The 14,961-nt window shown below is 44.1% G+C and overlaps 1 protein-coding gene across 2 annotated transcripts in view; it reads right to left on the bottom strand.

Moving 5' to 3' along the window:
• The window catches only part of LOC311247176 (ankyrin repeat and BTB/POZ domain-containing protein 2-like), a 33,626-nt gene that overhangs the window by 12,316 nt on the left and 6,349 nt on the right, over nucleotides 1–14,961 (bottom strand). The window contains exons 2-8 of one of the 2 annotated variants that reach the window (XM_084337511.1): nucleotides 11,751–11,900; nucleotides 6,295–6,505; nucleotides 4,956–5,108; nucleotides 4,446–4,611; nucleotides 2,522–2,611; nucleotides 2,301–2,402; nucleotides 997–1,093 (exon numbers count right to left, since the gene is read on the bottom strand). In XM_084337511.1, coding sequence (XP_084193637.1) covers nucleotides 997–1,093; nucleotides 2,301–2,402; nucleotides 2,522–2,611; nucleotides 4,446–4,611; nucleotides 4,956–5,108; nucleotides 6,295–6,505; nucleotides 11,751–11,900 — 969 coding nt within the window. The remainder of the gene's footprint in view (nucleotides 1–996; nucleotides 1,094–2,300; nucleotides 2,403–2,521; nucleotides 2,612–4,445; nucleotides 4,612–4,955; nucleotides 5,109–6,294; nucleotides 6,506–11,750; nucleotides 11,901–14,961) is intronic. The other variant, XM_084337512.1, reaches the window with a different exon arrangement.

The raw sequence follows: 14,961 nt of genomic DNA, 5'->3' as shown, positions 1-14,961 counted from the left end.
TGGTTCTGCGGGGGCTGCAGCTGGATGCATCTCGCGCAGAGGGCGGGCCCCCCCCCCCCTCCCTGCTATGTTGTAACTATTTGCTCACCTGCGATAGGGCTAGGCTGATAACTATAATGTTCATTGGCAGGCTGGGCAGCGTTCAAAACACAGCGGGAAGCGCCGGTAAAAATGAAGGGCAAATATCCAAGCGGACCGGTGCTCAGAAAAACAAGATGAGAGCGAAAGCCGAACAGGGGACGGCAAAGCTACGAAACAGAACATCATTGTTCCAGCAGGCAGCAAAGGTAGACTGACTCTAACGTTACTGAAGATGCATCGGCAGTAAGCTCCCCACCCAGGCCGGCCGCGTCCACCGCTATCAACCCCCCGGCCCCGGTCAGCTCCGCGTCGAGTCCAGGCAGACAGACAGCCCAGCCAGGCCCCCAGCCACGCTACAGCTGCCGAGACTGGTTAGAAGAATATAACGTTTTATTCGCCATAACCAGTATGAGTAGCCTACAGGTTACATTGGAACTGGAATCTAATCCGTAAATTTTTTAGTACATGGTTTAAGTGGCCGCGATGTCCAGTGTGATGATAATAATGATGTGTGTAGCGGGACGGCCAGTCACGATATTCAGACATGGCACGAGATTATGGGTCATTGTAATTACGAGGATTTACTGAAACTGCAAGTAGTGTCAGAGGCATAGGCGGAGGGTGAGCTGGACATTATGGTAGGCTATTATGGGACGGACCTCGCATATTTTCTCACTTTATTATTGATTTAGGGGAGTGGGCGGGGCCTCATGGTCTGATCTGCGGGGGGGCCCCGACATATTGCGCAACGCCACTGGTGTGTGTGTGTGTGTGTGTGTGTGTGTGTGTGTGTGTGTGTGTGTGTGTGTGTGTGTGTGTGTGTGTGTGTGTGTGTGTATGTGTGTGTGTGTGTGTGTGTGTGTGTGTGTGTGTGTGTGTGTGTGTGTGTGTGTGTGTGTACATATTGAACCCTACCTGCAGCAGAGGCCAGCTGTAGAGGGGTTTCAGCACAGTTCCCCTGGTCGTCCGCCAGGGTCGTTCCTTCCACATCTGCCCCTGCCTCCAACAGCAGCTAACAACACAGGGAGAAGGTACTTAAGTACAGTCTACCAGAATAAAGGTACTTAAGTACAGCCTACCAGAATAAAGGTACTTAAGTACAGCCAGAAATTGGAAAAAATTGCATTTGTGTATTCTCGGCTTAGAATACGTTGCATAATGTCTTAAAACTCAACAAACTTAAGATCTTAAATCCAAATCCAAATTAAATCCAAAATGAAAGAATAAGAGGCAGATTCCTTAGGATGTCAATATTTTTAATTAATCTGATTACGAAACTGATGCCAGAGTCCACCTCATTGGAAATGTGAGTTCCCTATGCTTGTTTCTATTTTAGGATATTTATATATATAGATTAAAGGCTATATATATTTATACATAATAGTTTACTGCACAATATTATTTTCACTCAGGAATGCATTTTATTTGCCTTTGATACAAGGATTGACAGTATGTAAGTTTTGGGAGTAAAACAGACAGATCCCAAACAAACTATTTTCCACACGTCACTATAAAAACACTATAATAACACTAAGAAAATAATATTTTCTTAGTGTTATTATAGTGTTTTTATAGTGACGTGTGGAAAATAGTTTAATGCCCATGGGGACATTAACGTGTGTTGTCGGGCCTTACAAATAAATTTGATTTGATTTGATCTTACCATCAAGGCCCGACAACACACGTTAATGTCCCCATGGGCCGTACACGTCTTCTTTAAACAAGTCAAGAAGAAGCATCACAATAAGTCAAGAACAAAACAAGAACACCATAAGGGCCAACATTTTTTTAATAAATGCAAAATAAATAAATGCAACACTCCCAGACATCACAGTACTCTTGAATCCCATACAATCCCATATTGTATCTTTCTTATCATACAGCTGTTGGGCTTACATGGGCTGGCAGGGACAGCTCACCTATACTCACACACAAACAGCAATACCATTCAACCTTGTGTATAGACATTCTTTTCATGGTCTTCATAGTCAAGACCAGTGGAAATGTATTGAAAATGGCAAAACTCTAATAATTTTTCTCAATTTCTTAGAAAGCGGACTATTTGGGGATATAACATTTTTGCAGGACATGGACAAACTATTGCATATTCTCAAAAAGTAACATTGCTAGATGAAAACTAGTAAGATCAGGTGAATGAAGCAATGGGCAAAGCGTTTCAGAATAAATATAGTAAAACATGGTTCTCCAGGAGGTCTAACCTGAGCTACAGACAGGTGTCCGTGCAGCACAGTGAAGGTGAGCGCCACCCAGCGCCGGCTAGCAGGGTGAACCGACGGATGTCTGGGAGAGCAGCTCGGGACCTGAGGAGGCAACACCCAACACCCACCAAACAGAGTCACGGTTAGACTTGGGTCGTTTCAAAGCTGCTTGACGATCACAACGCAGACGGGTTATTATTAGTCTTCGGATGTGTTCTCACCTGCAGGTCCAGGTTCGCCGCAGCATCTATCAGTATCTGGACGAGCGCCTCGTCTCCTGCTGAGCAGGCGTACATTAGAGGAGTCATCCCCTAGAGGGCAGCAGACACAATTATCTTATTAGACAACATTCATATTGACTTGACTGATTTATATTAAGGCTGTCAATCTATTAAAATATTTAATCTGATAATCACATGATTGTCCATAGTTAATCGTGATTAATCGCAAATTAATCACATATTTTGTATCTGTTCTAAATCTACCTTAAACGGATCTTTTTCAAGTTTTAATACTCTTATCAACATGAGAATAGACAAATGCTTGCTTTATGCAAAATAAATCATGTTTATTTATTGCCACAATGAGAAATACTGTCCAGAATCTTCAAGTAACTAAGATGTGCAAACTGCATTTTAAAACTAAATCATGAAAAAATTTAATAAAAGCCTATTAAAAAAAGATGGGCATACCAATTTACTAACTGTAACATTACATAGTAATGATTACTAACACATTAGTGTGTTGAACTTTACACTTGAACTATTCATCCCCATTGTTTGTTTAAGCAGCCATTTAACATAAAAGGATGACCCTCATGCATTGCAAATTTGCATCAAATTCAAAACAAACAGAGTGATGCACAAAATAACTTAAAAGAAAATAATAATTTAAAACAATGAATAAAGTGTGCATGGAATAATAGGGGAAAGAAAAAGTTAGGAACTTGTTACATTCACCCACACAAGGGCTGAGGACTCACAGCCCCAGCCCAGCCCCCCTCTCCCTTTTTTTTATAAAATATTTCAAATACAAAATAATTAAAGAAAAAATAAACAGCCTGTTAATTAGTCTTGCGTTAAAAAAAATGCTGTTAAAAGAATTTTGCGTTAACTCGTTAATGCGATAACTTTGACAGCCTTAATTTATATTCCTGTTGAACTTACCACTACTACACACACACACACACTCACACTCACACACAATGAGTCTGAGTTCGCCAAAGTGCATCCAGATAGACGGCGCACCCTTTGTAACCTTGTATTTTGGCCTGAGTAACGGCCAAATGTCTCCGGTCTCACTTTTCCTTGTCGGGCGAATGGAGCGGTTCTCCCGGTTCCATTGAAGCGCGTCAAATATCCCTGATCCATATGTTGTGGTGGGTTATGCCGTGGACCAAATGGACATCGGATGTAGCAGATGGCGATCAAACAATTGGAATATTATTTTTGGAATACTCCCAACGTCAATTTTAGCTTGATCCTGCAATGCTTTTATACCGATCGGGCTGATAAGCGTTTTTAGTGTTCAATACGAATGCCGTTACTGCCAATCAAATAATCAGAAACGACCCCCCCCCCCCCTTTCATGCATTCATGATGGAACATAATACCTATGATATAGATTTGATTTGCGAATAATAGTGCGTATAGGCAAGAAACGGCAACATTTATAGTAGAATCGACATATACAGCCTATTACTCAGCCTTTCGGGAATTACCCCAGACCACGCTATAACGATACTTATATTCACCACGGTATAACACGGGAACGTATGGATGGAAAAATTCATTATTTTTCACATATTGAACGATATGTCAAATGGGCCATAGTATTGTATCTATAGCTATAATATAGAATATAGTTATAGCTCTACAAACAAGGTGACACACTCCTATATTTTAAAGCGTGGCAGTGCTAGAACGGGGCCCGACTAATTCCCGGCGGTCAATGAGTTAAGGTTAACCTTAACCGCTGAATTTGATTGTTTTGTCGTCTATTGGAAAAACTGTCTCCAGTCAACTGGTATTCTGATATTTGTCCCCAGTTTTGGCCAAATGTTGACCTCAACAACAACAACAACAACAACAACAACAACAACAACAACAACAACAACAACAACAACAACAACAACAACACACACACCTGGTCGTCCATGGTGTTAACCCCTTCACGGCCCAGAAGTTGTGTAGCCTGACGGACCAGATCTGCTCGGCCACAAGAGAGCATCCTGAAGCCCAGACCCAGCTGGAACATAGCGGAGGCAGCCTCTGAGTCCAGACGCCTGAAGGAATGGAAACAGCACTCTGACCTTCAGGGAAGGAGAGAGAGAGAGAGAGAGAGAGAGAGAGAGAGAGAGAGAGAGAGAGAGAGAGAGAGAGAGAGAGAGAGAGAGAGAGAGAGAGACAGAGATATATTCAAATCACTCATATCACCATATTAGAGTGCAGTGTCATTCATATGCAGCACCACTGCAGCAGGTAGGGGCTCAGTGTCTTGCTCAAGGACACGTTGACAGACCTGTGACTTTCCATTTATGAGATGATCTCTCAAACTGCCATAGCCTCACTATGAACTATAAGGCATTGCCCCTCACTAGTTAATTGAAAAATAATAATTCATGTTTATTATTGTGCAGTGTGTTTAGCCCCTTACTTTAGCTGTCTTGGTTCACAGTCTAATCCTGGCAGGAGCTGTCTGGCCGTCTGTCTGACATCATCACTGTCCACCAATAGGCTATGTCGATGCTCGGCGTGCACCACGGCAACCCTGATCCACTCCATGAGTGGCGGGAGGAGCAGGAAGGGCCTGGTGATAGAGGATAAAGCATGCTGTCACTAAACCACATAGCCAGGCTTTCTGCTAGGCGAGGAAGGGTCCCTGACATATACAGAGACATAGAAAATAACCACTTGATTAACACATTGAGTGCCACGCCCCTTCCGGGAAGTGACCCCTTCCTTGCCGTCCATTAACCCCATGTAAACGTAGTTGTACTTTGTAGACCTAAACCTATATTTTATAGTATAGCTATGGGTCTAATAACGCTGTCTGCTTCTGGTCAACGTGCAAAAAACAGATCATTTTTTCATTCGTACATTTCCGTTTTATACCGTTTTGAATATGAACATAGTCCGGCAGCTTCTGAGCAATTCCAGGGAAAAGACACGAAAACAGCGTTTTTGTGTAATTCAATAAACACGTTGTCATTTTTCGCCTGATTATCGGATCTTCCTGAAATCAATGCTAGGTCATCATTATTATCCTTTGTCGTGCACGCATGCAATGTGATTTAGACCGGCGCGCCCCCCCCCCCCCCCCCTCCTGCAACCCAATGGCATACAGCCAAACAGCTATAACACAGATAGCTTCAATCGCAGTAGAAATAAATATCAGATCAACGCAAGCTTTCATATATGGTGTCCTTACCTGGTCTCTGAAGTAATGCAAAAAAAAGAATCCAATAATCTCATCGCCATTCCAGTTATCCACAGCGATCGTGCCTCCGACGTTGTTGTACATTGCACTTCAACGGGCAGGCGGGGTCAGTAGTCCAAACCATCCCTAGAAGCGTGTGTTTTGCCGGAGTGTTTAGGACCCGCCCCCATGCCACAGCTCGGTAGAGAAAAGAAACCAACGGGGTGCATTACTGGCCGAAGACGTTAGAGGGCGGTATAATACCGTCTGCCAGCTCAGACACACTCAGAACAGTATGCACAAGGTGCCCCGCTGAATTATGAATGGCAATAGATAATAAAATAAATACCGTGACAGAAACGTAGATCTACGTTTCCGGCACTCAATGGTCGGGCCACAGAAACGTAGATGTACGTGAACGGCAGTCAATGTGTTAATGTCTGTGAAAATAATTCATACCAAGGAAGCAATCTCTACGCGTTTCTCATTCACACTATCACATCCATTTCAATAGTTATTCCCCTCAATCACACATACGCCCATGAACATGCATTTAGAAACACACACCCGGACGTACCTCTCTCTGCTGAGGGTCATGGTAGGAGGCTCCAGGTGGGGGTTCTCCAGTGACTCCATCTGGGGACTGGACAGGAAGTAGTAGAGAGTACGGAGGGCATCAGGGGCCCAGGATACCGAATGCTGATTGGCTGATGAGCGAGCAGGACTCAGGGAAGGTCTCGCAGAGCGCAGACGTTGCATATGGTGCATTGCACGGGACACCAGGTCACCTGGGGAAATTGTCAATTTTAATATACAGCACACACTCCCACAGTATTCACTGTCAAGCTCATCAAGATAGGCACACAGACTGACCGACAGTAGGGTATATCCCTGAAACACCCACAATGCTCAATGACACATTTTGATCATGACCCTAATCTGGTCAAACTGTTTGACCTACCAACTTTCTTTATAAAACTGAAATGGCACCGATATTGTTTGACTAATCACTGTTATGTCGATAACATGGCTAGGATATCACAACAACACATGTCATCCTGATTGGACAAGTAATTGAGGAGGACGGTAGTTCACATTTTATTTGTGGGAATAGTGACGACGGTTATCCTGTATAACCCTAGTTATATGATTACTGGCAAAGCGTCTTGCTTCACCTATTGGACTATGCTGACGTCTGTGGGCGCTCGTTGAAAGAACTCTTCATCATGCACCTGGCTGTCCACCTGCGTAAAGGGCAGGTTTTTGCCTTGGTCAGCCCCTTAACATTCGACTCATTCTCATGTCCTTTTAGCGACACAAGGGTTGAATGGGGGAAAACGTGGGCACAGCAGATCAGCTCCCTACACGAGTCCTCCCTGAAAGAATCCCCCACCATACCACCAGGGACAGATCAGTGGGGGCACAGGGAGCTCAATACCACTGACTGCGGCTGCAGCAGCGATACGCCTGGGGAAGACCTGTAGCAGCTTGGACTGCTGTCTCACTTCCTCCAGGGATACATCCCTTGGAGTTGGGGTAATTATCCCTGACAAGCCAAGCGGGGTGTATGGTTCAGGGTTCTCCACCCCTCCACATCTCCCCAGATAGAGAGGGGGACACACCAGGGAAGTGATGGTCTATGGTCCCGGAAAGCTCCAGGGACTCGTAGCGTGCGAGCTGCTCTCGCTTTCCGACGGATCAGTGCGCTGAGTGCGTTGCCAGGAGAATGAGCCTGAGGTCGTCGGCCATCAAGGGAACTGACGTCAGCTCACCCTTGTATCCCTCCAGGCCGGCCGGAACAGGAATGCTGGAAGCACCGGTGTAGTCCTGAAAAGGACTGTTTTGGTGGTGGAGCTTGGTCTATTTTACGGGCAGTCGAATTCTCTCCTAATCTCGAAACACGATCACTCTTCATAGCTGCAGATGTGTGGGCGCTGTCCTTTCGCGTGAAAGAGCGAGGAAGGGTGAGCATGTCCACGTCACCTAGTTATATACCGTAATTCCTCTAATAGTAACCCCGGCTTGTATTTGTTTCAACTGTAGCTGATACCAGGCTTGTATTAGGAGGAGGCATGTATAAGAGAGAGGCCTATATTTCAAATTTTCAAACAGATCATAATGAATAAATCAACATTTTGTGTCAGTTTGAACCCAGTAAAATGTACTGGGTTCATTTATTGAAACCAAGTACTGTATGAAATACGGTAGTAATTACAGGTGGTCAAAAAAAGTAAAATAAAGTAAAATAGTGCAATCACAATACTGGTATAATAATAATAATAATAATAACTTCGTTTTATACAATTCTGAGGTAGGCTTACTCTCTTGGTAAACATTAACACCATACCATTATATGGTATTTACTGCACAGCCAGGCCAGCATATGAAACCCGGCTTGTATTAGGAGGCCGGCTTATAATTGCTTAGCTCAACAGCGCACCCGGTCATTAATAGAGACCCGGTTTTTAATTGAATACCGGTTACTATTAGAGGAATTACGGTACTAAGGAGGTGGGCATGGCCACGTCACCTAGTTATATACTAAGGAGGTGGGCATGGCTAGGTGAATGATAGGTGCATGAAGAAAAGTTATTTCAACGAGCGCCCGCACCTGTGGCATAGTCCAATAGTTTGAAGCAAGACACGCAGCCAATATGAAATAGGACAGGAATAGAATAGAAATACTTTAGGCCTCCTTGCTATCTTAGGACAAACATAGAGTTTTGTGCAAATGGGACAGTCACAATCATAGCCATACAGTTTGGCCTACAGTTATATATCTATATCTAAAAAATATTACCCCTTACCTCTGTTAATAATTATTTTATAATTTTTTTTTCAAATGTTCCCTGTTACCCTTCGAGGGGACCTTTTGTCCTCTCACCAGGCCGCGTGTATCCTTTCCGCAACGGAATTCAGTTTCCGGGTTCCTCTGATTGGCCGCGACCCCCACGTGACCCGCCCCCCTATCCACCGCTCTGCTCTGCCGCTGCCGCGCGCGGCAGAGCGAGCGGCCGCGGACTCGCTCGCTTCCTCAATTTATACGCATGGAAGTATTGACTGAATGAATGAATGAATAAAAACTTTATTTAACAGATTGCAGAATGGGTACAATACAGTACGGCTCAATACACACAATTGTTAAGGGGATGCAGACCTGAGAAAGACGTTTGTCTTGTTTACATCAGGATCCCCCATTTTCAATTCATATAGAACGACTACGCCGTAACAAATCATTAAAAAAAGATACCGTTAACTGGAATATGTTGTGCCTTTACACATATGTTGGATTATGTAATTGGTTTGTCATGACAAACAAATAAAAAAATCGCGATTTACCCGCTGCATGTAGTCACTGTGTGTTGATGTTGTAGCCACCTCCTCAGAGGCAGGAATACTAAACTCCCCCTTAAGCTCCAGGAGAGAGGGGAGAGGCTGAAAACCCGCAGTTCTTGCCCGACTGATGGGAGCCGAATCCCCGGATCCGATTTGTCTGATGAATACCCCCAAAACATGGAGGTCCCGAATGCATGGAAGTATTGATTGCGCCGTAACAAATCATTAAAAAAAGATACCGTTAACTGGAATATGTTGTGCCTTTACACATATGTTGGATTATGTAATTGGTTTGTCATGACAAACAAATAAAATATCGCATCGCGGCTGTCTCTGGCTTGCTCCAGCAGACACCAGAGCTCAGCCCGTGGCGAGAATGTGCTGCCGCGAGCGGCATCGCTGAGCTCTGGCTCTGACTACATGCAGTCACTGAGTGTTGTTGTAGCCAGCGGGTAAATCGTGATTTTTTTATTTGTTTGTCATGACAAACTAATTACATAATCCAACATATGTGTAAAGGCACAACATATTCCAGTTAACGGTATCTTTTTTTAATGTTACGGCGTAGTCGTTCTATATGAATTGAAAATGGGGGACCCTGATGTAAACAAGACAAATGTCTTTCTCAGGTCTGCATCCCCTTAACAATTGTGTGTATTGAGCCGTACTGTATTGTACCCATTCTGCAATCTGTTAAATAAAGTTTTCATTCATTCATTCATTCATTCATTCAGTCAATACTTCCATGCGTATAAATTGAGGAAGCGAGCGAGTCCGCGGCCGCTCGCTCTGCCACGCGCGGCAGCGGCAGAGCGGTGGATAGGGGGGCGGGTCACGTGGGGGTCGCGGCCAATCAGAGGAACCCAGAAACCGAATTCCGTTGCGGAAAGGATACACGCCACCAGGCCGTCATTGAAAATAAGAATTAGTTCTTAACTGACCTGGTTAAATAAATCGAAGACGCAAACTGTTTTGTTCTCAACCATCATTTCTTTGGACAATAAACCTTACAAACTACATCAGCTGCAGCCTGGACATTAAACTCTGTCAACATCCACAACTTATTTTGTTACCCGAGTACAAAAACATCTAGTAGGTGCATCGTGGCGGTGGCGCATTGTCAATTTATTAGTTAATGACAAGCGGCCACTAAACCTTCTCTAACTAACGTTATTTATTTAAATTGTTCCTATTAATAATAATTAACATAAGTAACATGGTAATAATACGTAGGTTATTGATCAATGAATGTATTTATAAATTAATTTATATTACAAATGATACACCAGTAGAAGTAATGTTATTTTCTCATTCTCCTTGCTGTGTCGCCTGCCGTCGCCTCAAAAAATAGGATTGAGGCGATTTTTAGCCAGGCGACAGAAGTTGCTGCGCGATCATCGCTAGAAAATCTCCTGCCGTGTGGCTTCTCTCATTCATAACAATGGAAGCGATACAATTCTGTCGGTCGCCTCGCTTAAAAAATCTGTCGCCTGGCAAAAATCGCACTTTAGTGTTTTTCTGTAATTTTAGTGTATTTTATTTGTTACTGCATTGTATGTGTTTTTTGTCGTGTTCTACCTGTAAAGCACTTTGGTTGGCTTTTAGTCATTGTCAATGTGCTATATAAATAAAGCTGACTTGACTTGACTTGACTATTCACAGCTAATTTTAATAGATTCTAATAAAAACTGTTGCATTCATCACGTTTACAGCCAGATGCAGCAGCGGTCAAAGTGAATCCATAATATCACTTCAGGGAATAATGAGGGGGCGATGATGGTTCAGGAGGTAGAGCAATCGTCTGGTAATCCGGAGGTTCCCGGTTCAATTCCCAGGCAGCGTGTCAAAGTGTCATTTAGCAAGACACTTAACCCCTAACTGCTCCCGATGAGCAGGTTGGCACCTTGCCTGGTCGCCTCTGCCCTGAATGGGTAAAATTGTAAAGCGCTTTGGATAAAAGCTTTATATAAATGTACCATTTACCATTTTTATGATGAAGTCAGGGACAATGAGAATCCTATTGGACACAGTATTCTGATAATAACTAGCATGTTCATTATGTAAATATAATATTAGCTGTTATAGCCTGCTCTGTCGAAGCTTTTAAATCCCTGCTTAAGACCCATCTTTTCTCTCTCTCCTTCAACCTACCCTGATCTCACCTGGTCGGGGACTGACCCTTAGATTAATCTGTCTAGTTTAGTTAGGATGTCTATTTGCTCCCTTGTCTGCTTTTCTGCAGACATAGGAGAACCGTTTTTTGTTCTTGATTTATTGTGATGTTTCTTCTTGACTTGTCCAGCCCATGGGGACATTAACTTGTGATTGCGGGCTTTACAAATACATTTGATTTGATTTATACAACAATATAATATAATACAATATCATATAACATGTATTTAATACCCCCCCCCCCCCCCGTGGTTTGGCTAGGCAGTGAACATTATGTACTGAGTTATTTTATTTTATTTTATTAACAAGGGCATAAGTGTGTGGATAATGAGACGTGGGGGTTGTCTGTAAAGGTGCGCTTGTTTTCGGGGTACAACTAGACTGTTATGTAACTGAGGGGACCTGGCAGCCTGTAATGACCCGTCCCCCTGAGACACACACGGGTCACAGTTTAAACAAACATCCACACACAGTAGCTGGGACTATGGCTGCTTTGACTAACTAACAATGCACAGACACACTTACTGAGTTCTGCGATGCTGCCCACACAGGTTGCCAGGAGGGCCTGCTCCAAGGTGCGTAACTCCAGCTGGACGTAAGCATCCTCCCTGCTCGCCACTGGCTCCTCGCTAGCCTTGGTGTATGGGCTTACATGGGCTGGCAGGGACAGCTCACCTATACTCACGCACAAACAGCAATACCATTCAAACTTGTCAGTATAGAAAAAAAATTCATGGTCTTCTTCATGATCATGAAAAACTGGTGGAAATGCATTGAAAATGTAAAAGATCTAATAATATTACTCAATTTCTTAAAAAGCTGACTATTTGGGGATATAGCATTTTTGCAGGACATGGACTAATACATATTCTCAAAAAGTCACTTCATTGCTAGATGCAAAATAGTAAGATCGGGGGAATGAAGCAACGGGCAAAGCGTTTGAGATTATATATTGTAAAACATGGCCAGATGTTCACATGAGACACATTCTACCATGATCTATCTCACTGCACCACAAACCACAAAGTCAGCCATCTAGTATGTGATGTGATGCACACACCCTCTACAAAAAGAAACACAGTGCCAGACTCAACACACACATGCGCTGCTCACACACACATGCACACACACACACACACACACACACACACACACACACACACACACACACACACACACACACACACACACGCAGTACGCACACACACACACACACAGACACACACACACACACACACACACAGAGACAAATGAGATCCACATCCATTGTGTCATGTTGAAAGGAGTATTTGCTGACTCTTGAACTTTTACACAATGGAAATGGCTCTCTGACAGGAGCAATCCCCAAAAGCAGAGCCACGTTGGGACTCAGTGTTGCTGTCCCCACAGCCGGTTCACACACCCAGGTCTCTGCGCAAGGCTACCTCGGGCTTATTCAACCATTCACAGCACACGTGTGAGAAAACAGTCACATGTGTGGGTGTCGCTTCTCACTAGGAGAGAAGATAGTTACTGATCAAGATCCAGATGTTGAACCACCCTCAGTGAAGGAACCACACACACACACACACTCACACACACACACACACACACACACACACACACACACACACACACACACACACACACACACACACACACACACACACACACACACACACACTCACACAATACACATAAGCTACACATCATACACCCTTCTTTCCCTCCCCACACCAGTAGCATCCAAAGCCAGCCGTGCGTCATCGGTGGTCCCGCACACAGTTCCAGTCAACCAGGGGGTATTTTTATGAATATTCCATAGTGAATAGTTCATTTTCATACTGTAGAATAGTGGGACACCTTGCTCTGAACTGGAGGTCATTCAGGTCAGAGACCCTGGGTTTGGTAACGTCCGTGGCCTATATACTTATGCCTTTGCACACTCTTTCCAGCTCAAGAATAGGTCAACTCAAAACCACAACCCCTCGCTTTATTTATTCTGGACACAACGACATGGATTGTAAGTGGTGGGGGGGGGGGGGGTGGTCCTGGCTTAAAGAAATCTTTGCTTGGTAGCAGAGGCATAACGCAAATCAAGTTTACCAGATAATTGGTATTGATTACCCCACTCTGTTTAGAAAGAGAGGTGTGCCTCTTATGAACAAGAAGCTATTCAGGAGCCCTGGTCACACACAACAAGAGGCCAGTATTCGGTGTGGACAAAGCACAAATGACCATGTTCTAACTCTCTACCTGGGTGGAGACTATGTCCCCCTGCCTTAGCTACTGCGTCCTGCCACCGCCATGCTTACTGCCTTAATCATCTGTGATTAAGTCATTTCCTTTGACCCTCTTCTTGTGTGTGTGTACGTATGGCTGAATGAAAACAGAGGCTAACACCCCACCCCCCATCGTGTTTGTGTGCGTGTGTGTGTGCGGGTGTGTGTGTGTGTGTGTGTGTGTGTGTGTGTGTGTGTGTGTGTGTGTGTGTGTGTGTGTGTGTGTGTGTGTGTGTGTGTATGTGTCTGTCTGTCTGTGTGTGCGGCCGTGTGTGTGCGTGTGCGTGTGTGTGTGTGTGTGTGTGTGTGTGTGTGTGTGTGTGTGTGTGTGTGTGTGTGTGTGTGAATGAAAACAGAGGCACAGTCACCGATTTCACACAACAGCTCTTTTCTGCTGCGTGGTATAATGCGACAACTGTTTGGTCAAGGTTAAGTCAGGACAACACAACTATAGAAGGAGCAGACGGGGGGGGGGGGGGGGGGGCAGAACCCAGGAGATTTTAAGTTGAGTGTATAGTTAGGAGAGTACGGTGAAGGTTTGAACTAACAACATAAAACACAAACACAAGGTCAATTCATATAAGATCCCATGAGTCGTTATAATTTCACTCCTGTTTTGAGAGCAGACAAGCCTCTCTTTATCTGACAGAGACTATCCCAACAGAAGGTCATTGTAACGCACATGCTTCTCTAACCTCAAAAGCACCCTCCACACTAGAGATGAAGAAAATAGAAGGAGAGTACACTAAATATAGGAGAAGTAAATCCTATTGGAAATAGGTGTGAATGCGGACGGTCAGCCAGTTTGTGCCAACTCCAGAGTTGTCTCAAGGGTCAAGAAGGGGTCGCTGGCAGCTAGACAGCTGGAGGAAGGAAGTGTGATCTCCTATGAGCTTCTATCCAGCTGATCTCCTACGAGCTTCCATACAGATGGAGCTGGGAACAGGAGTAATCCTTGGCTCATTGCAATCTTTATTTAATGATTTACCCATATGGCCATAAAGCACATGGCTATTTTTCCATCCAGGTCGGTTTTCAACCTTTAGCTACTGTTAAGTATTTCTCACAGAGAGACAGCTCTGCAAAATACATTTCCTGGCTAGTAAGAAGAGGGTCAGGGGCAGGTCAGGGACTTTATCCGATGATAAAATAATCACTGCTGGATCGTTAGTCACAGGCGGATAATCTTTCAAGGCTTGCTGGTTAATTACTTGAATGAAAATGATGTCAGTCAACCTCCTTGGTCAGACCGTGTGGCTTCTTCACAAAACACCCCATATAACCAGGGGTTCCCAACCTTGGGGTCACGACCAAGTAGGGTCACATGGAATTGAAACGGGGTCGCTAGTCTCCCCTTGGCTAATGCTCCCTGTTTGTTCCTGTTGACGTCTCTAAACAGATAGTAGGTAAACATAATGCATTAAATATGTCAACTTGGATTGTTTTCTTCCATACAATCTTCCATACAGTTTTTG

This window comes from Notolepis coatsorum, assembly GCF_963971535.1.
Source record: "Notolepis coatsorum genome assembly, chromosome: 20".
NCBI classification, from domain to species: Eukaryota; Metazoa; Chordata; class Actinopteri; order Aulopiformes; family Paralepididae; genus Notolepis; species Notolepis coatsorum.
The sequence above is the reverse complement of the archived record's forward strand: the minus strand, read 5'-3'. Positions and strand labels throughout refer to the sequence as shown.